The sequence below is a fragment of the Carassius auratus genome, chromosome 6 (assembly GCF_003368295.1).
Source record: "Carassius auratus strain Wakin chromosome 6, ASM336829v1, whole genome shotgun sequence".
NCBI classification, from domain to species: Eukaryota; Metazoa; Chordata; class Actinopteri; order Cypriniformes; family Cyprinidae; genus Carassius; species Carassius auratus.
In genome coordinates this window covers 15406751-15432954 of record NC_039248.1, presented here as the reverse complement: position 1 = coordinate 15432954, position 26204 = coordinate 15406751, and the positions used below count along the sequence as shown (strand labels likewise).

General features: G+C 35.6%; 2 protein-coding genes across 3 annotated transcripts; one reads left to right on the top strand and one right to left on the bottom strand.

The window, feature by feature from the left end:
• Nucleotides 1-249: 249 nt before the first annotated feature.
• rhot1b (ras homolog family member T1) lies at nt 250-18855 on the top strand. 2 transcript variants are annotated; one of them, XM_026263103.1, is made up of 20 exons: nt 250-561; nt 1398-1456; nt 1573-1654; nt 1827-1870; nt 1966-2019; nt 2186-2238; nt 5772-5880; nt 7065-7166; nt 7275-7373; nt 11318-11426; nt 11800-11920; nt 12318-12402; nt 12599-12744; nt 12873-12973; nt 13293-13423; nt 14927-15010; nt 15199-15321; nt 15569-15771; nt 16412-16534; nt 18196-18855. In XM_026263103.1, the coding sequence occupies exons 1-20, from the start codon at nt 525-527 to the stop codon at nt 18311-18313; spliced, it is 1983 nt and encodes a 660-aa protein (XP_026118888.1). In that variant the 5' UTR covers nt 250-524; the 3' UTR covers nt 18314-18855. The 2 variants fall into 2 exon arrangements, with proteins under 2 accessions (XP_026118888.1, XP_026118896.1); XM_026263111.1 differs by lacking the exon at nt 16412-16534 and having other exon boundaries at nt 18196-18597.
• cd7al (cd7 antigen-like) lies at nt 18539-24176 on the bottom strand. The gene is made up of 4 exons (XM_026263159.1): nt 21449-24176; nt 20793-21146; nt 19876-19982; nt 18539-19381 (listed from the first exon to the last, which is right to left on the bottom strand). Exons 1-4 carry the CDS (start codon nt 21507-21509, stop codon nt 19205-19207), a joined length of 699 nt encoding a protein of 232 aa, XP_026118944.1. The 5' UTR covers nt 21510-24176; the 3' UTR covers nt 18539-19204.
• Between the last annotated feature and the right edge of the window lie 2028 nt (nt 24177-26204).

Here is a 26204-nt window from a genome sequence, read left to right as displayed (position 1 = left end):
ATTTTGGGCGCATTAGATAAAAGTTAAAGGATACACGTATAAATGAATGCAAATGTAGTCTATTGCTGATTGCTGTAATATACTGTACTTTATTGTTTAAGAAAATAGATGTTATATTATGAGTTATCTTGATAACATATGTAAATTGTGATTTTCAGCTTGCAAATCTATACTATTCTGAAACCGATGAATAGTGCGTTTCTTTTGAATTTTGCGTAGTTTGTCCCTCAGTGAGACCCGTAGGCATGGTGGAGGTCAGAGGGAGGCGTGTGTGCAACACATCTACATCAGTTAACAACCGCTGAGTGTCTCCATCCCCTTAGACTCCATCAGTACCAACAGATGCCGATGCTCATATTATGTAAAGAACGTCGTATCCCATGATTTTAAAGATAATCTTTAAATCAGTTTGATTGTTCATAATGTCAAGCTTGCTTAGTTTCGGGGTTGATTTGCGTTGTTTTGGACGTATGTAAAATCCTGAAGATTATAATCGGGTCATTCTGACTTCACAACTGGGAAATATGCGAAAAGACGTGAGGATTCTGTTGGTTGGAGAACGTAAGTGTCTTATTGATTACATGGTTTCATTGATTCACTGTTACGAAACGACCATAACCTTAAAATGAATTAAACATTTACACTCTTCCACTGAAATACTGAGCTTATATACGATACAAATTGCATTGTAACATTAAATAAAATCGATGTCATGTCTGATGACAAGATTTCCGTGTTACTGCAATTTGAGATTGTCATAACCTGCCCTTCTTGTAATGACAGCGCTTTGAGGGATAGTGGATTTCCTACAATATCTACAGTAGTCAATGCTTTTGGCCATCTTTCCGTGCGTGTTTCAAGTCATCCGACTGTAAGGGTTCAGTTTCTGCTTAAATGAGTGTATAATGCATAATAACACTGTCTAGGTAGTGTGCTTACTTCAGAGAATGTTGTTTAGGCAGGCAGCTCAGTATCTTTTGGGAATGCTGCATAGGAAGCCAGTTCATTATCTTAACAGAATGTTTTCTAGACAGGCAGCATTTGCTAAATACAGTGAGATGATCTACTGTAGTCGACAAAGACTTGTGCAAAAAGGAATCGTCTGTTGGGGGTTGGTCAATATTACATTTTGCCAAACTCAAATGTATTTGCATATCTAAGCTCTGCAAAGACATAAAACATATTTTAGTTTTATGACCATAAGAGGGTTACATATCATGGCTTCACTCTAGACCTGGTTGTCAATAACATATTATAAAAGCTCTTCAACACTGAAATAGAAATATTTATTTATTTATTTTACATTTTTTTTGCGAAATGTTAAAGAATTTAAGGTTGATCAGATTGATGTGTGAAGGAAACTGTCAATGCTCTTATATTTTCCTGTGTGTAAACAGCCAATGTGGGGAAGACGTCTCTGATCATGACACTTGTCAGTGAGGAGTTTCCAGCGGTGGTATGCATTATTATTAATAATTTTACAGTGTTTTTAATAATTATTTTCCTCACTGACTTTATTATTTGCAACAGTGCCTTTGTCTGTTCTCAAAATAGATGTTTTTGTTATAATAGGTTCCTTACAGAGCTGAGGAGATAACTATACCAGCAGATGTCACACCAGAGAGAGTCCCCACTCATATAGTGGACTACTCGGGTATTAAACAAGAAATCAAATTATTGTGGTTATCTTTTATATTTCAACGATGTACGACACTTAATGAAAATATTTGTCTTTTTAAAAATACAAAAAAATGACTCAGAATGCACATTGAATGCTAATTAACAATTGTGTTTTCTTCGTTGTTGTGGTTTTTAAATGTACACAGAAGCTGAACAGACAGATGAACAGCTGTACCAAGAGATATCAAAAGTAAGATTGATACACAAAACTTAACACGCACACACACACACACATGTATGATACTTTGATTTCCTCAGAGAAATTATATTTGCATTCCTTTTTAGGCCAATGTTATATGTATAGTCTACTCTGTGAACAACAAGAAGTCTATTGAAAAGGTGAGAGGACTTGATCATACGACCTAGTCTTCATGCAGTAAGTCAGAATAATGTAATCACTTATGAATCATTTATAGTTGTAATTAGTTACTGTCCTTCTTTGGTGTAAATAGGACTTAAAACATATTTATATAGCTTTCAGATTTAATAAATCATGTCATTGCAGGTGACAAGTCACTGGATTCCTTTGATAAATGAGAGAACCGACAAAGACAGCAGGTATGTAAATACAGGTGTATAAAGCATTAGTTTCTTTGTGTGTCTTTCTCACAAATGCACAATTACATGCTCTTCTTTAAAGGTAGACTGGATTTTAAGAGGGGCGTATCGAATATCATATAATGCTTACCAATTTTCATTTGCTATAGGCAAAATTGATTATAAAAACATACTTTATCTTTCAGAAGCTGAAACATTATTTATCCAACTAGAGCAATTATTGAAATCAGGCATATTTATATGTTAGTAATACATCTTGGGTGATTAGCAGAATCTTGGTCAACCCATTCATAAACCCACTTTATGACCCATGACCCATGAACTTGACCCATCTCATTCATAAAAGTTTTTAAATATATGTATAATGAACCTTTCCAAACACTCATCTCTGGAATTACAAAAATATTTATATCTCTCAGATATGATAGTTAAATGTGCGTTTGTTAATGAATTCCAATCATAGAGTGCCTGCTCATTCACAGTTGGCAATCTTCAATCAGGAATTGCAGGTATGTGAATTATATGTATAGGAATGCTATGGGATCTTCTGGACTCCCTTTTCAAATTTGGCTCCAGTATATTGCATAAATCACTGATTCTCAAGAAGTGGGACAAAACGGTGCACAATTAAAAAAAAATTAAACCCGGTACACAGACAATTGAAACCACATTTCTGTATCTTATATGTACTAAGCTACTGAGCTATGCTTTGATCCAAACTCCCAACTTTTCTCTTTTTCTTTATCAAAATGTGCTTTTTAACCTTGGACTGTGTAATATAATTTCAGCTTTATCTTTCAACAGCAGTCGAGATGTTTTTAACATTCCAAAACACATTCTCATGCTAGCAGACAGATGACACTTTCACATGTGACCAACAATTCAACAACAAATATAAAATGTCATAATGAAATGGTATCAAAAATATTCAACTGATGGAGATGCCAGAACTGACAGTGTTGACACATCTGACGGTGGTGATGAAAACTGGAATTTGTCATTATTACAAATATTTAGTCAATGCTATTTACTCATGGAGTAAATAGGAAGGAGCTGATAGTTAAAAACATAATCTTTCTCATGAGAGTTCACAGGAGTTTGTAGAGGAGGATCCAGAGAATTCAGAAATGTTTGAGGACTATCAAATTCATTGAATCGATCTCTGTATTAAACAAACACCAAAAACTGAATATTTTATTGTTTATAAAGCTTTTATTCAAGAGTTACATTAAAGTATTTTGATATGTCATTAGAACACAAAATCTTATGATGGTGACATCTGAAGGTGTTGACAAATTTCTTTCACAAAACAAATGGAGTTCATGTAGTAGCCATTGTGTTTTTGTTTTCTGTTGATGCTAGATGCTAATGGAACCTGCTTCAGGAGAATATAATGATCTAAATATTTCAAAATAATTTCCTCAGGAATTGGAAGATGGTGTTGACATATCGTTGTTATGACAAAGGGAAATATTAACATTAGAATTTTAAATATTCTAAAACCATAAAATTTACCAGAGCCTGTTTGACTGATGTATTCTGGACAGATGGATTGTGGCAAGGGGGTCCTTTAGAGTGACAGCTGCCCCTGACATACCCTGAGTTTATTACATTTTAATAAATGTCTGAAGGTGTTGACAAAAAGTGGGCACGCAACTTTGAAACCTTATGAAACATGTATGTGTCACTGAAAAACAACCTTGCTTTGATATGAGATATTATTAAGTGTTGCATCATCATTAAAAAAACAAAAGCAAATTATCAGTTTTATAGAATATGAATAATTTAACCCTTCTCTGTGGACACACTTTTTAAATGTAGTGAGAAGAAATTAAGTGTCATAGAGTTCACATGATGATGATAAAGCTAAATTGAAGGGGATAATTGTGTTATATACATTCTATTATTAATCCCCATGATATTTACAATTAATATTGATATTTACCAAATAGCAGTTACAATTGCTGGACATGTTTTGTCCCATGTCTCAAGAATCACTGAAAAGAAACTTAAGTGGCCATAAGCAGATAACAGAAAATATTAAATGACAGCTTGCAGACAAGTACTTCTAGTGGTTAAAATATGCTAATCTATTATAATATGTTGAATAGTGTCATCAAGATGCAGTTATCAGACTTCATAAAGTTCAGAAGTTTAATCTTCATTTATGTGTGGCCAATGTTTAGTAGCAACAGCTAACATAAAAATATGAAAGAATCTGAAAGTTTATGTCAGAACTGTTTTGTGAACTCTTTATACAAAAGTTTTTTTTTTTTTGCTCATATTTCATAAGTGATGCCCAGAGTTTAAAAATATTTATTTCACATCCAAAACCCATATATATATATATATATATATATATATATATATATATATATATATATATATATAATATATATATATATATATACACACACACACAGTAGTACAGACCAAAAGTTTGGACACACCTTCTCATTCAAAGAGTTTTCTTTATTTTCATGACTATGAAAATTGTAGAGTCACACTGAAGGCATCAAGGGCTATTTGACCAAGAAGGAGAGTAATGGGGTGCTGCGCCAGATGACCTGGCCTCCACAGTCACCGGACCTGAACCCAATCGAGATGGTTTAGGGGTGAGCTGGACCGCAGACAGAAGGCAAAAGGGCCAACAAATGCTAAGCATCTCTCGGGGAACTCCTTCAAGACTGTTGGAAGACCATTTCAGGTGACTACCTCTTGAAGCTCATCAAGAGAATGCCAAGAGTGTGCAAAGCAGTAATCAACGCAAAAGGTGGCTACTTTGAAGAACCTACAATATGACATATTTTCATTTTTTCACACTTTTTTGTTATGTATATAATTCCATATATAATTCCACATGTGTTAATTCATAGTTTTGATGCCTTCAGTGTGAATCTACATTTGAAAGTAAAGAAAACTCTTTGAATGAGAAGGTGTGTCCAAACTTTTGGTCTGTACTGTGTGTGTCTATATATATATATATATATATATATATATATATCTGTACTGTGTGTGTCTATATATATATATATATATATATATATATATATATATATATATATATATATATATATATATATATATATATATATATATATATATATTCTTTTGCACAGTCGCTTGTACTTAATTGTCTAAAGCCACAATGAAATTGAAGTAGGGACAGATCTTTTCTTCCATTTTGTGCCATATATCCAAGTTTAACAGATTATCAATAAATAAAAAGGTGGGGTGTGGAATTTGTTCTATGAATTGGTTTATGATTGGATTTTGAGATGCACTCATAAATAGATCCAGATGAAGGTGAGCTTCTTTTTTTAATTAAAACATATGGGATAATAATTCACAATAAGATCTTTTAAATATTTGTCAAGATCTAAAATATAGTGTAGTGTATTCATTTCATGCCAGATTTACACAATTGCCTTCCAGATTAAGAGTTAACAGCAGTCAGTATGTTAATTCCCTGGTATACCAAAAATAGCCAGAAGCTATTTGTGTTCACCTTTTACTGTGTGTGTTTGTTTAAGGGTTCCTCTGATCCTGGTGGGGAATAAATCTGATCTGGTTGAGCACAGCAGTATGGAGACTGTCCTTCCCATTATGAACAAATACACAGAGATAGAGACCTGTGTGGAGGTATGCCAAACAATGCATATATATATATATATATATAGAGAGAGAGAGAGAGAGAGAGAGAGAGAGAGAGAGAGAGAGAGAGAGAGAGAGAGAGAGAGAGAGAGAGAGAGATAGATAGATAGATAGATAGATAGATAGATAGATTTGGGTACTGAGCAGCTGAATGTCTTCCACTAACCTTTAACTATCATATAGGTCATGTGATGTCAGTCTGTGTATTGTGTGGATTCTAATACAATTAATTAACTTAAAAGCCTGGCAATCAAAGATTTATACACCTCTTTGAAACGCATAAGAACATTATTTATGATAGTTATAAGGTAGGTATTTAAATAAACATGATGAGGATTTTGAAGATCTTTATTAAAACGTTTATTGCAGTGTAGTAGTGACAAAGTACATATAGCACTTTGGGTTCAGCAGTGTCAGAATGAACCTAGAACATCCTAAACTCAAACCTTGGTACAGTCACAAGCTGTGATTCCATCAATCTGTTTTAATACACATTTTGAAGCATCACATCAGAAACGAGTGATGGAAACAACAAATTTCGAATAAAAATTTAATTTCATTATTTACTTTAATTTGCAAAAAGGTTTTTAAACTCGCTTGAGGTGGGTTTTGACTTGTGTGAAAAAGGGGTAATGTGAATAATGGGAGATGGAGTAAATTCCTCCATACGCATAAAAAAGTAATGTGAGGTTGCGCATTGGGACGGCAAAATCTGACTAACCAGCAGACCGATGTTGTTCCACAGCATCTTAAATGTTGTTATGGTCATTTTGAAATTCCGAAAAAAGTCTGTCATCAAAGTATTTCTGTATAATTTTCTCAAGACCTATTACATGACTGCGTTCCCATACAGCAAGCATCCACCTCAGGCAGCAATGACCACATTTATTAAGTTTTGAATGCTTGCTCTGAGATGAAGCAGTTCAGAATATATGAAAATTATTATATTCAGTGGCTTTTCCTTTTCTTAATGATATATAGGCTAGTGCCAGTTCTACCAGGAAGTCACAGTTTTGTTCTCTTTGTCTCGATGGAAACAATGCTTTTCTGCAAATATTTTATTTATGAGATATTTCAGTTTGGCGCATAAGTTAAATTCGCAACTTTGGATTGAAACTCGGCTACAGTTTACTACCCCTAATGTAAATTAAGTGTTTTACTTCTTTCTGTAGTGTTCAGCAAAGAATCTGAAGAATATTTCGGAGTTATTTTACTATGCACAGAAGGCTGTCCTTCACCCTACAGGGCCTCTCTACTGTCCAGAGAAGAAAGAGGTCTGCACATATATGACTACATTTTAATAATTTATGTAAATACACAGTATTTGTTTTGTACTGACGTTTTGTGTTCTGAAGTTTAACTGTATTTTATTTGTTTTACAGATGAGGTCTGCCTGTATTCGGGCATTGACACGTATCTTTAAGGTGTCAGATTTGGACAACGATGGCATTCTCAATGATCATGAGCTCACCTTTTTCCAGGTGAGATTTCTTCTGAGTAGAGTGTATTTATATCATTTTAAAGTCCACAACATTATTTGTGGACATCCACTACAAATTATTAGGGTTATATCATAATTAGGGGTGTGTGATATTGACAAAAATTATATCTCAATATTTTCTGAGATTTTGATGATAATGCTAATTAGAAATATTTAGCTGAGTGTGTTTTTTTGCACAGTTTGTGTGAATATGTTTTTTTTATGATTTAAAAAAATGCTAATGGCCAGTAGGTGGTGGCAGATCACACTTCATTAGTAATTAGGATGATTTATTAAAACCTCTTTTTTGAATCATTCATTAAATGGATTTGTTCGCAACTCAGATTCATTGAGTAACAAAACACCGTTGTGTGCTGCTATAAGACACAAAACAGTAGCCTACAGTTCTGCTGTGGTTTGATTTGGAAACTAAAAATGTTAATGTATTGTTTATTAAACTGTTTTTATGAAATCAATGTCATTCAATATCATGATGATATTGGGAGGGGAAACAAACACTCTTGCTTGTGTGTTCTTGTTTAACTATATAATTTGATGTAATGTAAAACAAAATTCATGGAGGAAAAATGGCCTTGTATACCTTAAATTTTAATGCCATTCTAATGGGATTGTGAAACTGTGCACTCTTGCACATCATTTAATCGTTACCGGTAATTACAATATTAACATAGGTGATAAATATTGCACACCCCTAATCATGATATTCTAGAGAATTGTTTGTTAATTGCCCTTTCTACTCCAGCCCACTGATCTATAATATAGAACTGGATTGCTCATGACATCATTAAAGTGAAGCCAAAGTGTGCGTAAAATTAAAGGGAAATTGTATGATTTTAATTAGAAAACATCAGATAACAAGTCAGCGTTCATAAATAAGTATCTCTGTACATTATTTCAATGCAAACACCCTAGGCATGTAAACGGTTATTTTTTTAAATGTTGGGTATTTCCCCTGGGCTACATTAATTACAGTAGCGAACATCATGAACATGATAAACATCAGACGGACACGACCTCAACATATATAACAAACAACAAAGTGCTCATTCTGAAATCTGAATTTATTTATAAAAGACATAAAGCTTTATTTCCCAGATAGTAAGTTAAGCTTTTCATTTCATTATAGAGCAATATTAACAACAGTATTGTATTATTCATTGTAATATATTTAAATCAATTTCTGATACTAATACGTTCATATTTAATAATTCCAGAATAATTATGTTCGTAAATAAATAAGCTATATTTTGTGTTGGATCAGTTACCTGTGTCATCAGTGCGCAGCAGACACACCAACCTAAACAATTTAAATATATCGCTTATCCTGTCGCAAAAGACCATAAACACTACAGATAACATCTGAAGTAAACATTAATTTACACACACACAAAATAAAAACTAGTCCCGTTTGACTGATTTGCTTCAAATCGGGTGATTTTAGGACAGCGGTTTGAATGTGACTCAGTGATGCTCTCTGCTGGTAGGGATTAGTAAGATGGTGAATCAAACACTTCCATTGGTTAAAACGCGATGAGCGATCCAGTCATATATAGATCAGTGCTCCAGCCTTACGTTTGTGATGGGTTCAAAGTGAGGTCCATAATAAAATGGGAAGAACTTACCTGGCCTGCACAAAGGCAAGAACTGAACAACTTTGACTTAAAAATAATTGAAACCAAGCCAGGTCCCATTGCTAAAATCAATGCCTGACTTCATTGATGTTCTTGTGTCTGAATGGGAGAGAGAAAAAAATCCCTGCAGCCATATTGTAACCGTAGACTGTATAAAAACAAGGACATAGTGTCCGTGATGTGGGTTTCTGAAAAGTGGTTTTGAATCTCAAAGTGGACGGAGTGGACTGTCGCCATCTTGGCAGCGTGTCACTGCGCGTCACTCACAGATAATCGAAAATGAGCAAAGAGGTGGAAGCTGGATGCTGAAACCACACGCACCTAGCTCGACGGCAGTGACAGCATCGGCAATCCACCTGTCGCTCAACCACATCCTTAATTATGCAGAACTTTTCTGTTGTAAATATTCTCTAGAGCCTCTAGCAGCCAGTCGATGAATTGCAGTTTTAGTCACTTCCGAGCTGGTTTTACGAGAGAGACCAGAAGGTTTGATTCTAACATACAGGTCCTTCTCAAAAAATTTGCATATTGTGATGAAGTTCATTATTTTCCATAATGTAATGATAAAATTTAACTTTCATATATTTTACATTCATTGCACACCAACTGAAATATTTCAGGTCTTTTATTGTTTTAATACTGATGATTTTGGCATACAGCTCATGAAAACCCAAAATTCCTATCTCAAAAAATTAGCATATTTCATCCAAGCAATAAAAGAAAAGTGTTTTTAATACAAAAAAATTCAACCTTCAAATAATTATGTTCAGTTATGCACTCAATACTTGGTCGGGAATGCTTTTGCAGAAATGACTGCTTCAATACGGCGTGGCATGGAGGCAATCAGCCTGTGGCACTGCTGAGGTGTTATGGAGGCCCAGGATGCTTCGATAGCGGCCTTAAGCTCATCCAGAGTATTGGGTCTTGCGTCTCTCAACTTTCTCTTCACAATATCCCACAGATTCTCTATGGGGTTCAGGTCAGGAGATTTGGCAGGCCAATTGAGCACAGTAATACCATGGTCAGTAAACCATTTAGCAGTGGTTTTGGCACTGTGAGCAGGTGCCAGGTCATGCTGAAAAAGGAAATCTTCATCTCCATTAAGCTTTTCAGCTTGTGGGTACTTGACACTGGACTTCAGGCATTTTGGCATTTCCTTCTCCCCAGTCTTCCTCCAGACTCTGGCACCTTGATTTCCGAATGACATGCAAAATTTGCTTTCATCCGAAAAAAGTACTTTGGACCACTGAGCAACAGTCCAGTGCCGCTTCTCTGTAGCCCAAAGTGGCTTGACCTGGGGAATGCAGGACCTGTAGCCCATTTCCTGCACACGCCGATCCGCGGTGGCTCTGGATGTTTCTACCCCAGACTCAGTCCACTGCTTCCGCAGGTCACCCAAGGTCTGGAATCGGTCCTTCTCCACAATCTTCCTCAGGGTCCAGTCACCTCTTCTTGTTGTGCAGCATTTTTTGCCACACTTTTTCCTTTGCACAGACTTCCCACTGAGGTGCCTTGATACAGCACTCTGGGAACAGCCTATTCATTCAGAAATTTCTTTCTGCGTCTTACCCTCTCGCTTGAGGGTGTCAATGATGGCCTTCTGGACAGCAGTCAGGTTTTGAGTAATGAACCAGGCTGGGAGTTTTTAAAAGCCTCAGGAATCTTTTGCAGGTGTTTAGAGTTAATTAGTTGATTCAGATGATTAGGTTAATAGCTCGTTTAGAGAACTTTTTCATGATATGCTAATTGTTTGAGAAGGACCTGTACAATAAAAAGTAAAGTTTTCCCATGTGAGTGGAGACTGTTAGGCGATCAACCCTCTATAAATGGCAGTGATTTTGAAATAATTGCTCAATGATTATTTTTGGACCATGGAATTGAATTTGTGGTCTTCTTTGCCCCCTAAGGTTTTTTGTTTCCTTATTCTTTATTTATTCTACAGTATTGTTGATGTTCGAAACACAAATGAAGGTTTTTCAATAAAACCTGAGAGATATCTGTCCCTCTAACGGGAGTCCATTTCATTAAAAAGTTAAGCGATCAGAAAAGCGATCTTCTGAAGAGACATGTTGCTTTAATATTATAGAAATGGACCTGGTCGCTTTAACAATATGAACCGATTCAGTTTAGATTTTTATTCACATTTTTATTCAAGCAATAATCAGCACACATACATAGAGCACATCAAATGTGGTAAATGGAAGGTCAAATTCAAGTTCAAATTGTTTTCCTTAAGGTTTGGGTAAGGTTAGTATTTGTGTATTCAATATCACTGTCTGATTCTTATTTGCAGAGAACTTGTTTCAACACCCCACTAGCCCCACAGGCCCTCGAGGATGTAAAAAATGTTGTGAGAAAAAACCTGACAGATGGAGTGCATGATAATGGGCTCACTCTCAAAGGTGAGGCTGCAATGGGGAAGTTTAACATATACAGATCTTAAGAAATGGTTCTCAATCCAGGTTTTGAATGCCTTCCCAAATTAAGACACCTTATTTGTAACATTGAATCATTAATAAAGGCGCCACGTCCTGAAATGGAAAAAAAGAGCAGTGTTTGGGTACTGCAGGACCATGTTCTACAGACTTAACCTTTGAGGCAGTGGTTCCACCGACTGTCAGTTATCCTTGTTGCCTAAGGGCAGCTAAATGACCCAGACTGTGAAAAAGTTTTGAATTTCAGTGGCAGCCTTGTGTTTGCCTAGCAGTTCTGTTCAGAAAGGAACATGCTGAACTTCTTGATTTAATCAGTCAACATGGTCATTTTTTTAAACAGGTTTCCTCTTCCTACATACTCTCTTCATCCAAAGAGGAAGGCATGAGACAACATGGGCTGTACTGCGGAGGTTTGGATATGATGATGATCTTGAGCTGCATCAGGACTACCTGTTTCCTCTGTGAGAACAACTGCTGCCTATAAGTCAAGCTATTAACTATTCACATTTATTATGAAGATCAGTTCTATTAATTTGGCTTTTCTGAAGAGACCTCAGTAAATCAACTTTTGGTAAAAATATGATGTAGTTTTGCATTTTTTCGACCACTGACCAGTACAGCAAACTTAATACATATGTGTATGTAATGTAGATATTTATACAGTATATGTGTGTGTGTGTGTGTGTGATAGTTTCCTAAGAGTAATTAAGAACAGTGTTGAACTCTTTAAGACCCTTTCTTAATCTGCTTTGATCACTCCCTATTCAAATCTTTGTAGAAATCCCAATTTAATCCAACTGTGCTAATCAGCTAATCTTGCAGTTATCGCCATGTGACTCAATGTTTATGTTCCTGCAGGTTAAAAATACCACCAGACTGCACCACAGAGCTCAATCACAATGCTTACCTGTTCTTACAGAGTGTCTTTGACAAACATGATAAGGTAAAAGTGTTTTAACTGTTTCAAATGTTTATCAGAACCCAATTAGACAGACGAGAAAGAAACCCATTTTTAAGGTTTAGAGAAAAATGTCGGTGACACAAGTGGTAATAGATTAAATTCTAAGAGGTTTTAATTGTTGTTTTCAGGATGTTAATTTTTATCTTGTTTTACTAAAGCATGTTTGTATCTGCTTTAGGACAGAGACAATGCATTGTGCCCTGAAGAGCTTATGGATCTCTTTGACGTTTTCCCCTACGTCCCCTGGGGATTGGATGTGAACAGTACGGTTTGCACTAATGACCAGGGCTGGATCACATACCAAGGCTATCTCTCTCAGTGGACGTGTGTATTAAACATGCCATGTGTCTCCGTTCAAGAATTATAGTTATCCTTCATGAATGATGTTGCATTACTCTCCGGAGAGTTTTGGAATGATTCATGAGTTTATCAGTTATCAATGTTTCTTGCAGGTTAACGACTTACCTGGATGTCCAGCGATGCCTGGAATATCTTGGTTACCTTGGTTACTCTATCATTGCTGAGCAGGAATCTCAGGCATCTGCCATAGCAGGTAAGTTGAAAGACATATATTTGCTATATAACGTACCTAATTATATATAATTATATACATCTTTTATTACTGCTTCTGGGTATTTTTGGGAAAATTCAATCTAAAGCATTTTTAAGACTTAATTTTTTAATATTGTTAACTCACCGCTTAGCCCATTTTAATCTGGGTCATTGAGCCCTCTTGTGGTTGTAAGAGTAACTATAGATGCAGATTGCAAAAGTCACATCTCATTGACACTATGTATTTGGTTCATGTGTATTTTATTTATAAGTGCAGTATGATACCTGTGGTCCTCACTGAATGTATTTGCACATGCTAGTGACCCGTGACAAGAAGCACGACCTTCAGAAGAAACAGACGCAACGGAATGTTTTTCGCTGTCATGTGTTTGGAATAACTGGAAGTGGTAAAACTGGTTTCCTGCAAGGCTTCCTGGGCAGAAACCTTGTGGTCAGTTGCAACAAGAAAACCACTCTATTAAAGTGAAAAACCATATCCCACACAGACCTATGAACTTAATAGGGATATTTTGTTTTGGTCTTTGGTATAAAATAAGAAGTTAGGTTACACTTTTCACAAATTTCAGTTTGTTAAAATTTGCTAATGTATTAGGGTTTATGATAAACAGTTTCTAAAGGATTTATTAATATAGGTTATTGTTATGTTGTGAATTGTATGTAACCGTTTATTATTGATTCATGTTTTTTTTCATAGTTTATTAATGTTAAATTCTACATGTAATTCAAATTCGAAATGTAAAAATTACATAAGTACACTTCATCGTTATTTTATGATCCTTATAGCTGCAGTCCGTAACTTTTTTTTGGTTAAAATTTATGAGCAAGTACATAACCAGTCAGTGTTCAAAACTATCGCCCTACTTTTACCCGATTCAAACCACAAACTTATAATAATATTTTCTAATTTGAGTGGTACAGGTACAAGTCATTACTTTACGGCTACTAGGCTATCACATGTGAGAATCCTGCAGGTGGCAAATCATTTATAGCCTTTTCTCACAGCAGCTAGTATAATTAATTTGATCATTTTGATTGTGTATTGTAATCCACAAAGGATTATGTGTTTATGAAATGAAATAGTATTCCAGTTTTTCGATTTCAATTTCAATTGTGCATCTGATTAAAGATAGCCTGGAATTACACAAGATCTTAAGAGAACCAGTTTGAAGGGAGCATAATTAGCTTTTTGGGTTAAAAGAAATTCGAATGGTATGAAAATTTGAGAATTGACTGTACAGAAACTGACATCACACTCTGATACACACTATACACATAGTCACGCAATGCTGATGTTGTTAACATTAAGAATTTGAGAATTTAAAAAGTTGTCAATAATAATTATTATTTGATTTGTTTGATGTGATATGAGTTATTTATTGTAATGTTTTTTTTTTTTTCCTTAGTTGGTCAGAACAAACGTGGCAGACTTGTTACTTACGTGGTCAGATGAAAATATCCAGTAAAAATACTTATTCGGGTCATATATTCCAAGACATAGGCTAGATCTGTGATTGCGAAGTACAGTAAAACCCACACTGATGCGGTGACTGACTGCCAGTTTGTGCACACATTCACCTCAAAACATAAGTTTTGAAATATTTAGGTTTTCAAACAGAGATGGCGACAAAGAGGCAAAACTTACAGACTGCAGCTTTAAGGTATTGACCAATGTAAAGTATTGCAGAAGCATTATTAAAATCCCTTGCGCAGTTTTAGATTTCATCAGAGGTGCTGTCTGTTGAGAGAAAAACCCAACAACATAATTTCGAAAACAAGGCATTTTTACAATCTGTGGTATTTTCTGATATCATTTGTATTCCATTCATCAAAAAAAAAAATAATAATAATAATTGAAACATTTATTGCAGATGTGACATTGTCATTAACTTTTTTTTTTTTTTTTTTTGTTTTTTTTACTGTCTGTTCCTCACAGCGTCAGAGGACCATAAAAGAAGAACACAAATCATATTATGCAATCAGCACTGCGCATGTGTATGGACAGGAGAAGTACTTGTTGGTAAATAGTTATTTGGCTTACAGGAACTTACACTTGAGTTTTTTTTTTCAGTCTGTTTAACTATAGTTATATTACACACTTTTTTTGGGGGTGGAACAGCATTCCTAATGCCACTGTTTATCATGATAGTTTCCTAAAAAAAGATGCTGAATCTTTGAAACTTTGTCCTATGCTTGTTTTTCTTTCAGCTCCATGAAATCTTTCCAGATTTTGATGTCCTGTCTGAGACTGAACTTTCATGTGACATTGTGTGTCTGATCTATGATGTCAGCAACCCTTGCTCTTTTGAGTACTGTGCACGAATCTTCAAGGTTTGCTTCTACACTTTTACCTCACATTTTTTGCTTTACAGAAAGAGCAAAGCCAATACTGTGTCTAATTATTAAAAACAGAGGAATTAAACTGCAATACATTACCATGACTTATTCCTTTATGACTCTAATTTACTTTTAGGCTACACATGCCATTTTCTGCATGCTATCTAATGATATTTACTGTTTTCTTTTTATATTACACTGATATATATGTTCTAAATGCATGTTTTACTTTATTTACCAGCAATACTTCATGGATAGTAAGACTCCATGTATGCTGATTGCTGCAAAGTCAGACCTGCCAGAAACAAAGCAGCAATACTGTATGACTCCACTGGAATTCTGTCGCAAGCACAAGATGCCGCCGCCTCAGACCTACACCTGTAACACAGCTGCGGCTCCCAGCAAAGACATCTTCATCAAACTCACCACCATGGCTGTGTATCCGTAAGTGATCTCTCATTATCCACAATTGTTGATTGTACTTTAACACAGGACCGGAATTCTATATAAATTCTTCGTACAGTTACCTTTGTTAATCAATTGTCACAGTTCAAATGATCCTTTTGTACTTTTTTTTTTTTGAGTTTTGTTTTATATTCTTTCTGTTTTAATTGCCTACTCGTTTATCTCTCTGGGGTTATTTCCACGTACAAATAACAATAAAAACAGGTGGTTGACTCAGAAATAATGATTTCCCTAAAAACAGAAAGCTTCTCCAAAAACTGTCTAGATGCAGAGCATCTTATGAGTCAGATGACGGTTTTCTGTTCTTCAATTGCAGTATCATGAAATCACGCTGTCTACAGTACATATGCATTTAAATTCAGTACAGTTTGGGAAATCTCCAAGCATGTGATATAAATCATATTTTGCCCAGTTCTTCCCCTTGTTATGTAAGACAACAGGAGATGAAAATGTAGACCAATATATACTGAAATACTCTTACACTTGTTGAAAAAAATTCTTTCACTTCTTTATTTCAAGACTTTCCACTGTCTGTTAACTCAGAAGTACACTGTTTATATCCTGTTCTGTAGTGACTCATTTCTGCTGTTTGCCTCTATCTTTCTGTGTGTGTTGGCAGCCATGCGCGTCTGCGCTGCATGTGTACCTGTAACAGGTGTACCTTCTGTCTGTGTCAGAACTTCCTGAACTCTGAGCTTGTGCAGACGGTTCGGACCAAACTCTACACTGTCATCTTTAGCAGGTCCTCAGGATGGTTTTATCTTGGTTAATCATATTCCTCTGCACTTATATCTCTTGATTTTATCGTAATTCATCCTCATTTTTTTCTATTTAATTATTTTTATTCTAATTCACATTACTTTGGCAGTCTGGCTTAACATGCTAACAAACACCTGACCATATAGACTAAATGAAAATATGAAAATATCAAGACATTTTCTATGTACACAAAAGGCCTTTTTTTCTCAAACATTGTTTCACAAATCTGTGTTAGTGAGCACTTTTCCTTTGAGATAACCCATCCACCTCACTGGTGTGTCATATCAAGATGCTGATTATTGCACAGGTGTGACTTTGATGGAAAAAAAATCATAAAGAGCAAACATTGCAAAAATGATTGCGTTTATAATTTTGTTCCGTGTATATAAGTGGACAGGCCTAGGCTATAGAGTTGCTGCAGTTCTTTTTTAGCTTATTTAAGTATTGGGCTTTTTTTAGATACTTTTTCAGTTCAGTCCAGATTAGTTACGTAACACTTTTCAAAAACATGTAGATCCAAAGGAGCTGAACAGAGTAGTGCAGTACCACACGAATCCCTGCAGTGAAAAAGTCAAATGACAAAGAAGAAACTCCCTAAGATATTTAGGTAGATAAGAAAAATCCTTTGATGGAACCAAGAATGTAGGGACTTTATGGCTGGGGAAGCCCACTTTCTTGTGCTTTAAACATATATGTATTGTTAGTTTTAATATTGATATTGACTATATTGTATAATTATACATAATGACTACGCTGCCTACGCTAATAAAATAACTATTCTTACGATATGCAAACAGAATGTGATACACCCTCTTATATACCACATATACCAAAACTACATATGGCAGGTCTTGACACTATCATGGCAAATGCGCAGCAGGTATGGATTCAGGGTTTAGATTTAAGCACGATCCTGCACATTCTTCATGCTTTTAAAATTCCTGTCCAAATTCCTGTCATTCTCATCTGACTTGCAACTTGTGACATGCAGCAGTTCAGTCTTTCATCCTACAAGTTGCAACACAGTTAATCTACTTATGACCATTTTCCTCTGTATTTCCTCTTCTTAAAGTTTCTTTAGGTTCTCCATCTGCCGTAACTACTTCCTGACACAGAAATTTCTCTTATTTCTTCATCCTTCAGCTTGGATTGAGTTTTTAATGTTTTGCACGTTTTGCAATATAATTTTCTCCATTCCCTTTAAATAAAACTTTGTATATCCAGCATTTATCCCTTCTGTTCATTTGAATTCATTGGTTTGTTTATTTTGGCCATTATTTTCCACTAAACTTGTGTTATAGTTTTATTTTGAATGTTAACCTTTTATTTATTTTATTTATCTGAAATACCCTTATGTCGTTCCAAACCTGTGTTAAGTTGAACACATTTTTAAGAATACTGGTAAGCGAACAGTTGTTGGCCCCCATTGACTTCCATAGTAGGTAAAAATACCTTTTTTTGTGTTCAGCATTAGAAAGTAAGTTTAACAAGTTTGGAACGACATGAGGGTGAGTAAATGATAAAATTTTCATTTCGGAGGTGATCTAATACTTTAAAATACAAAAGCTGTATAGTAAATGTAAGGTACTAAAACAAATGTCACTTTTTTTTGTCTTATCTATTAATTTCTGTTTTCTTTCTCAGGCATATTACCCATGCTGACCTGAAGAGCTCTATGTTTTGGCTCAGAGCAAGCGTTGGAGCCACAGTTTGTGCAATGCTTGGCTTTGCAATGTACAGAGCCCTCCTTAAACCTCGATGAGCAGACCCAAAAACATACTTCCTTCATTTCCCATCTACCCTAGTTATTTCTCATATATATAGGGAAAACCAGTAGAAATATTTAGTTTTTAAAAAAGGAAGCATAAAGTAACAGCTGTTCTATTTAATTATTACTGTAGTATGTACATTCCCAGGTCTTGGGACTCTGTAAAACAGAACTCTAGAATGTTTTTCTTTAAATATAATGCAAGCAAACTGTAAATATGTAAATGAGAGAAATATTTATTTGTTACAAAGTGAATAAAAACATATAGCATTCATATTCAAAGTCAACAAATGCAACACTTTGCTCTCGCTTTTGTCTCAAAACGTCTGATGGACTGTTTTCAGTCCGAAATCATCCAAGTGTGAGAGAAGACAGGAAGTCAAATCTTCTGCTTGTGTAAATGCAAAGCTGTGGAAACAATCTTGTGTTATTTGCATGCTTTAATATTTGACAAATGTCAACAGAACAATGCTGTTAAAGTCTTGTCAGTTTCCGCTTTTTACAAAATTTCAATAAACAGGTCCCTCAACAATGTATTTTTGTGAAATCACAAAACTATTTTTTTAATGCAGAGAATGTGCAGACAGTGAGAAAAACACTGTTGCCAGTATATCACAAAACGCATCTTTTATCAGAACTATTTTGTACTACAGCCAAAAAATCTGATAATTTCTCTATCAAAATGCTTTAAGCTGCCATTCTGTGTTTGTAGCATTACAATTATATGTTGTGAAATACCATTAACATGAAGGTATATAGATGAAAGATGAAACAAACTTTATGCTAACAAACAAGCTGATGATTCCGAAAGGTTGTGTGGGTGAGCTGGAGCATCATGATAAACATCAGCACTTCATCACATCCCAGTCAACACATTTTGTTAAATCAATTGACATAAAGGTTTTCATTGCTGAACAAATGGGCCACAGAGCTGTTTGCTTCCTCCAGTTTTGCAATATCAGTATGACAGCTTGTGGCTTTTTGTTTGGTGGACCGCACCCCAGTCATCTCTTCATAAACAGGAACTACAGGCTGTGGCTTGCTACGGTTAGGCCATTTACACTGTATGTGAGAGGAAACAGGTAAAAGGGAGGGTTTAACTGAAATACTGAATATGAATAAGTAGTCGGAAAGACGGCTTCTTTAAACCACATGCTAGATAGCAAATCTCTGTCACATAAGATTTAAATGCCAAATTTTTGTTTAAATATATATATATATATATATACATGTAAAATAAAAACATATTAAGTTAAGATGAACTTGAAACTGAAATGAGATAAAATGGTTTTCTCTTATTTATCTTGATCTTTTTCTTCTTCTTTTACATATTCCCCAGTAATGAAGACCACTTTTTTGAGACTACTAATATTATAACTATGGCCCAATTGTTATAAATTTTCTTCTAATTTCAGTTGAAAGCAGTCTTCATGGACTATATTTAGAAATATATTGTATTTTCTATCTTGCCTAAAGAACAAATCGGTAAAATATGGCACAGGTTAACTCACTCTTTCCTTAAAAATCAAATACAAAACTATAATTAAAATACTTACACAGTAAGCTGAAAGGAGAGTGAAAACCAGAACACCCAGCAAACATGCAGCTCCAGAGATCACATACAGCAACGGCAGGTAACTTGAACAATAACAAGGATCATGAGCTGCAACAGTCACAACAAAAACACTGATATAATCTGTTGTGTTTCCACATTTTATAGTTTTTTTTTTACATTTTATATAAGGTACACTATTTATGATGACTACTATTGTATAATTCTTCACAAAACTGTCCTTCTCTCTTTACATAGGCTAAATATACTAGTTAGGCTTCTGCCTAACCTTATCTTATTTAAATTTTTTCAGTTTTCCCAGGTTCTGTAACCATCAGCTGAAAATAAAAAGGCTGAAAAATACACATTACACAGTACTTTTGATCCTCTAATTTGATTGGTGAAGTGCTGTGCAAGAGTGGTATAAAACGCCTCTTTCAAACACGCTCCCAAGTCTACGTCACGATGTGGGAAGATTTGCATGACCCCACCCAAATGTTCCTGCAGAACTTTTATTCCCACTGTTGGACATGCATCACAGTATGTTAAGGGGCGTAACAATTCCGTCACACACTTGAGGCATTCGGCCAATCTCAACGCACTGGATAGCTGGCCAATCAGAGTGCACCTCGCTTTTCAGACCAATGAGATTTGTAAAAAAAGACGGTTCAGAAAGACATAGAGGAGAAACAATGTACAGTTTGCGGAAAATAATCTATTTTTTTAAATCTTAAACCGCATAAACATTTCATTACAACAAAAACACAAAATAATGTTCTTTTTAGCAACATCATATGACCCCTTTAGAGATAATGGTGGTTTGAATCCAAAATGTAACTATTTTGGGCTATTCACATTGATCGGAAGGAAATTTTTACCATAGACCTCATATTTGAAGTGATATCAGTAAAGGTCACCTACAGAGGTCTTCAATGTAGATGAAGAACTCCATCTTGCCAGGAACATTCTTATCATATGGAAGATCATCATAATGGAATTCACAGTGGTACACGTCTGTGTCCTGTCCTTGCAAGTTTGAGATTGTCAGATGAACTGTGTGGTTGTCCAGCTCATCACGTACAGTGATGCGATCCTTGTCCTCAGATTTATTGATAAAAGGTTGGGCTCCCTTAGAAAGATACATCACTTGTCTGGACTGCAGCAACCTGCGGTTCAGCGAAAAGGCAAATGGGTTTTCTTCTTTTTTTGCCGATTCACAGGAAATGTCAATGGATGAATTTCTTACTCTGTGGATATAAACAATACCCCCTTGTGCTGAGGTGAAATGACTTAAAGTTAGTGACATTTGACAGAGTAATCACATGCATTGCATAACACATTCAAGTTACACACAGTTTCCTTATAAGGCTGCTCTAGACCGCTAAAACAAAATCCAGCATTAAGTCAAATGCAAAAATGTAATATGTAATATGTAGGTTTTGTGTACATTTCTGCATATAAACTTTAATTTTAGATGTAAACTTTTAATTTTATAAAATTATCACAATGTAGTCAGTCTTTTATAATCTTCAAAAAACTACAACAAAAGTTTAAAACTGAATAAAGTATTAACTTACCAGTTATAGAAGGGGTGATAAGAAACAAGAGAACAACATGAGCATACTTAAAACCTAACATTATTAAAAAGTAAAAAATAAAAATAGTGACTGGTTAGAAAGCCAGATAGTCTCTGAGCATAAAGAAATCATGGCATGTGAAAATTTTAAGCAGTGTTTTGACTCCACCTTGAAGTTTGAAGAGGAAAGGGAAACCAGTTTCATCATTGTGAAAACGTACAGATTTTTGCGTTGCTTTCTGAGTCATCTTTATATTTTTTAGTAAGTCAAAAGTGTAGAATGTATTTAATAATGTCACACTTTTAGTTCGGGAACCAATTCTTATTATTAATTAACTATATACCACTTTTGCCTCAAACTCCTAAGTACTGCTTATTATCAGTTTCTAAGGTAATTAAATTTAGGTATGGTGTAGGATTAAGAGATGCAGACAGTCATAACATATTGGTTTATTAGTACTTATAAATTCTTATTGTTATTTATTTACATCCTGAGACATGTACAAGCTGTTACACATCTGAGAAGGTAGTAAGTGCTACTATTTAATTGTAAACCATGTTTGAAGTGGAAAAAAAGAAGTGGCTGCACTCTGTACTGGCAACATGTCAGAAGTGCCGGTACGCACAAAAAAGTGCCAGTACGCTAAAGACTAAAATATTGAAGATTCTGCATTACCCACTTCAAGCACTGATTGTAAATGTTAATGCTTCTGGCTTTGCTACTGTTCGGAATCTCTTTTGCTAACTTCTCCATGCTTTGCTCTCTGTTCATGTACTTTTCTCCGATTTTTTTTTTCTAAGATTCTAAAATACTAATATTTTGATACTGCGAAAGAGAAGACTCTTTGTCTCCCACTGCCAGCAGCTTGCATTACGGAGGTGGGAAAACCCAGCTGCCTTCATTCAAACAGATGAGAAAGAAAATGCCTCTTGCATGACCTGCCATAAACTTCCACAAAGGATTGCAGTTCTTGAAACAAAGTTACTTGTTGGACTTTCAAAACAGGAAGAACACTCAGCAGACCGTTGTCACAGATCCCCTCAGCATACAGCCAGTGAGGTACTGTGAATCTAGTGAATCTCAACAGTTAATACTAAGTGAAGAGGAACAAGCCAAAACTGATCCACAAACTAATCGATGGCACAAACAAGGAGCGAGACCCAAGGCACTTGAGACATCAGATTGACACAGGTATCTCATATTGCTGAGGTAGCATCCTCTACCCCAGATACGGTTATGACAAGGCTTGCAAACTCTGGTAATCTACCACCCCCTATACATCTTGACAACAGATTTGAAACATTTATGAATGGGGTGAGGAATCCCCAAATTTGAGTGAACATTGATCTTATCAGCCAGCAACTAACATTGCGACTAACAAGCGTTCAACATTAAGCAGACAGCAGCATTCAGCTGAGCGCAGCAAAGCCCAAGACTCTGATAGTGGGCGACCTCATTTTCAGAAACATCAGAAGCAGGACTACTACTACTACATGCTGTTTTCCTTAAGCTACCATCTCTGATGTGAACAAGGAACTTCAGAAAATTCTCATGAAGCACAAGACTACAAATGGAATCATAATCCATGTGGGGAAGAATGATATTTGGAAAGAGCAGTCAGAACTCCTTAAGACAGATTTTAGAGAAGTCTTTGAAACACTTTGAAGACTCATCAGTGGAATACTCCCAGAAAGGGGAACCAACATGTTTTTGCGGTTACTTGGGATGAATACATGGCTACAAAGAACCTGCAGTATAAAGGAATGAGCTTCATCAACAACTTTAATCTTTCCTGGGGCCCTAGACAACTGTTTAAATGGTATGGCCTCCACCCAAACAAACTTGGTGTAAGAGTGCTAAAGTACAATATCTAATTTTCCTTCAGTAGTGTGTGGCAAACCACTCAACCTGAATGGCACACACACACCTGAACAAAATATCAGTGATCACATGACTTCATATCAGCTTCTGAGTCATTATGTGGTTGACACATCCCACAATGACACTGATAACACCACGCAGGCAAAACAAACACTGCTCATGAACATCCCGGCTGAGCCCTGCCCACAGAGTTCATCACAGACAGACTGTGATGAATCAGAACAGCTCCAAGATTCAGTGCCCGAGGACGACTTTCTGTAAAAACAGCCAGGGAAGCCAGGACAACATATTTCAGCCGCCGGAAACACCAGCCAGAGCCCCGCTCACCAGAACCCAGTGTGCCTGTAGCTTTCTATGTTTCTGTTTTATCTTGTGATGGAAATTTTAAGGCCTTCTCAAGCCATATGGCTGACCCATCCAATCTGCGGCCTATTATACATCAAACTAAGATCGCTGTAGAGACAAAAATTAAGCTATCAATTTCTGATCAATGACTTAACCACTTCAACCACAAACAACCTGGATTTTATGTTTCTAAATGTTACATGGCTAGTAGCCAGCTGCAGTGCAAAAGTCCCATGAAACAGCCCCTCCTAACTTTACTTTTATAAGTGTCTGCAGGACTGTTCGGAGAGGTGCAAGTGTAGCTGCTCTATTTAAAGATGTCTATCAATGCAAGCGTCATTTGGTCAGTACTTATCTTTTGAATATCTAATGAAGGTGCTTCACAAACACATTCTGTTTATCATTATTTACAGGCCTCCAAAAAACTCTCCAACCTTTGTTGAAGAGTTCACGGAACTGTTATCAATTTCTAGTTCCTCAGAGTTTGACTGTTTTGCTATTGCAGGGGATTTTAATATTTAATCAAAAACTACAAAAATAAAATTACAACTGTTTTAAACACTTTTGACCTGATTCAGCATGTACCCACACACAGTCGAGGATACACTCTAGATTTACTCATCAGCACTCAACACGGTTGAGAGACTAACAAAGCTCCCAAGTCAAGATTCCCAGTAAAAATGCTCTCCAACAGCAAATGCAGTGAGTTTGCTTCCTTCTATTCTGAGAAGATCATTAATATCAGAAAGGTGATTGGTACATCCTCAAATTATACAGAGGTCAGACAGATTCGACCACAATTTCAAAAATAAGTTACTATATCTGTTTTTGAAGCAATTGATAGCAAAACTTTGGAAGAAAGAGTACAGCACCCTAAATTGTCAGCTTGCTATCTTGACACACTTCCCCAATATTTTTTCGAAAGTGTGCTAAACTGTTTAGAAGCAGATCTCTAAGAAGTGGTGAATGTCTCACTTCTTTCGGGGAATTTTCTAAACTCCTTGAACACTACAGTTATTAAGCCCTTCCTGATAAAGAGCAATCCTGATAGCACCACTAGAGCTGTAATCGGGCCTTAGTTAGGGTTCAGGCTATGTTATGGGCCTTGAGGTAATAAATGCATAAATTAACATTTCTGCATTTGACATTGAGAGCATAGGCCGTAATTTAGAAATATTTATGAGATGGAAAAATGCAGTTTTATATTGATTTGCTATCAAATAGCACACCTAGGTTCCTAATGGTCAGGTCCCATCGGGTTTGGGCAAAGATCTTCAGCTCTAAGCACCACTCTATAAATATAATATATATTATTATATAAACCAAACAGCCCACTCAGATCATTAGGATCAAGTTAGTTATAAATACCAAGGGTTCACACAAAACAAGGGGAGTCATTTTAAATAAATTTTTTGAATAACTTTTAAAATAAAAGTTTTAAAATTCTTTGTTTTATTGTTGTGATTATTTTTTAAATTATTTTACTTTCTTTAATGTAAAGCACTTTGAATTACCATTGTGTATGAAATGTGCTATATAAATAAACTTACCTTGCCTATAGACTAGAGCCTTGGAATTACAGGTGCATCTTAAAAAAAGAAAAAAAAATCATTTTTTTGTAATATTGTGAAACTTTCATAGATTTTTGATTCATTAAACATTTCAAAAGTTTTTTTTTGTTTTTTTGTTTAGAGATTAGTTTATGAAAGTAAAAAAAATCCAGTATCTCAGAATATTAGTATATTGCAAAAAAAAAAAAAAAAAAAATGTTCTTTAAAGTATGTTCTTTTACATTTCATTTATTCATTTAGCTGATGCTTTTATCCAAAGTGACTTACAATTGCTATATATGTCAGAGGTCGCAAGCCTCTGGAGCAACTAGGGGTTAAGTGTCTTGCTCGGGGACACATTGGTGTCTCACAGTGGATTTGAACCCTGGACTCTTATACCAAAGGCATGTGTCTTATCCACTGCGCTAACACCACCCATGTGCATTTTATGCACTCAATAATTGGTCGGGCTCCTTTAGCAAAAATTCCAGCATCAGTGAGGTGTGGCATGAAAGCGATCAGCCTGCTGCTGAGCTTTCAGCTCATCTGTATTGTTGGGTCAACCGTTTCTCATCTTTCTCTTGAAAATATCCCATAGATCCATACAGGGTTCAGGTCAGGAGTGTCAGCTGGCCAATCAAGAACAGTAATATCTTGGTCAGCAAACTACTTGGAAGTGGACAGGTGCTGAAGTCATGCTGTAAAATAAAATTAACATCTCCATAAAGTGCTCCAGAATCTCCTGGTAGATGGCTGCATTGACTTTGGACTTGGTAAAACACAATAGATAATTGGACCAAAACATTACTGACTTCAGAAACTTCACACTGGATTTGAAGCAGCTTGGATTCTGTGCTTCTCTCGTCTTCCTCCAGACCTTGATTTCCATATGAAATGCAAAATGTACTTTTATCTGAAAAGAGGACTTCGGACCACTGAGTAACAGTCCAGTTCTTTTTTTCCTCAGGCCAGTTAAGATG

What these genes read in the sequence shown, in the direction of transcription:
- rhot1b (XM_026263103.1), top strand. Translation starts at nt 525, where the DNA reads ATGCGAAAAGACGTGAGGATTCTGTTGGTTGGAGAAC. An exon ending in TCATATAGTGGACTACTCGG is followed by an intron (nt 1,655 to 1,826) that starts GTATTAAACAAG and finishes AAATGTACACAG; the next exon opens with AAGCTGAACAGACAGATGAA. An exon ending in GGCTATCTCTCTCAGTGGAC is followed by an intron (nt 12,745 to 12,872) that starts GTGTGTATTAAA and finishes TGTTTCTTGCAG; the next exon opens with GTTAACGACTTACCTGGATG.
- cd7al (XM_026263159.1), bottom strand. Translation starts at nt 21,509, where the DNA reads ATGTTAGGTTTTAAGTATGCTCATGTTGTTCTCTTGTTTCTTATCACC. An exon ending in TATCACCCCTTCTATAACTG is followed by an intron (nt 21,147 to 21,448) that starts GTAAGTTAATAC and finishes ATTTCACCTCAG; the next exon opens with CACAAGGGGGTATTGTTTAT. An exon ending in CTCTCCTTTCAGCTTACTGT is followed by an intron (nt 19,382 to 19,875) that starts GTAAGTATTTTA and finishes TCTCACATACAG; the next exon opens with TGTAAATGGCCTAACCGTAG.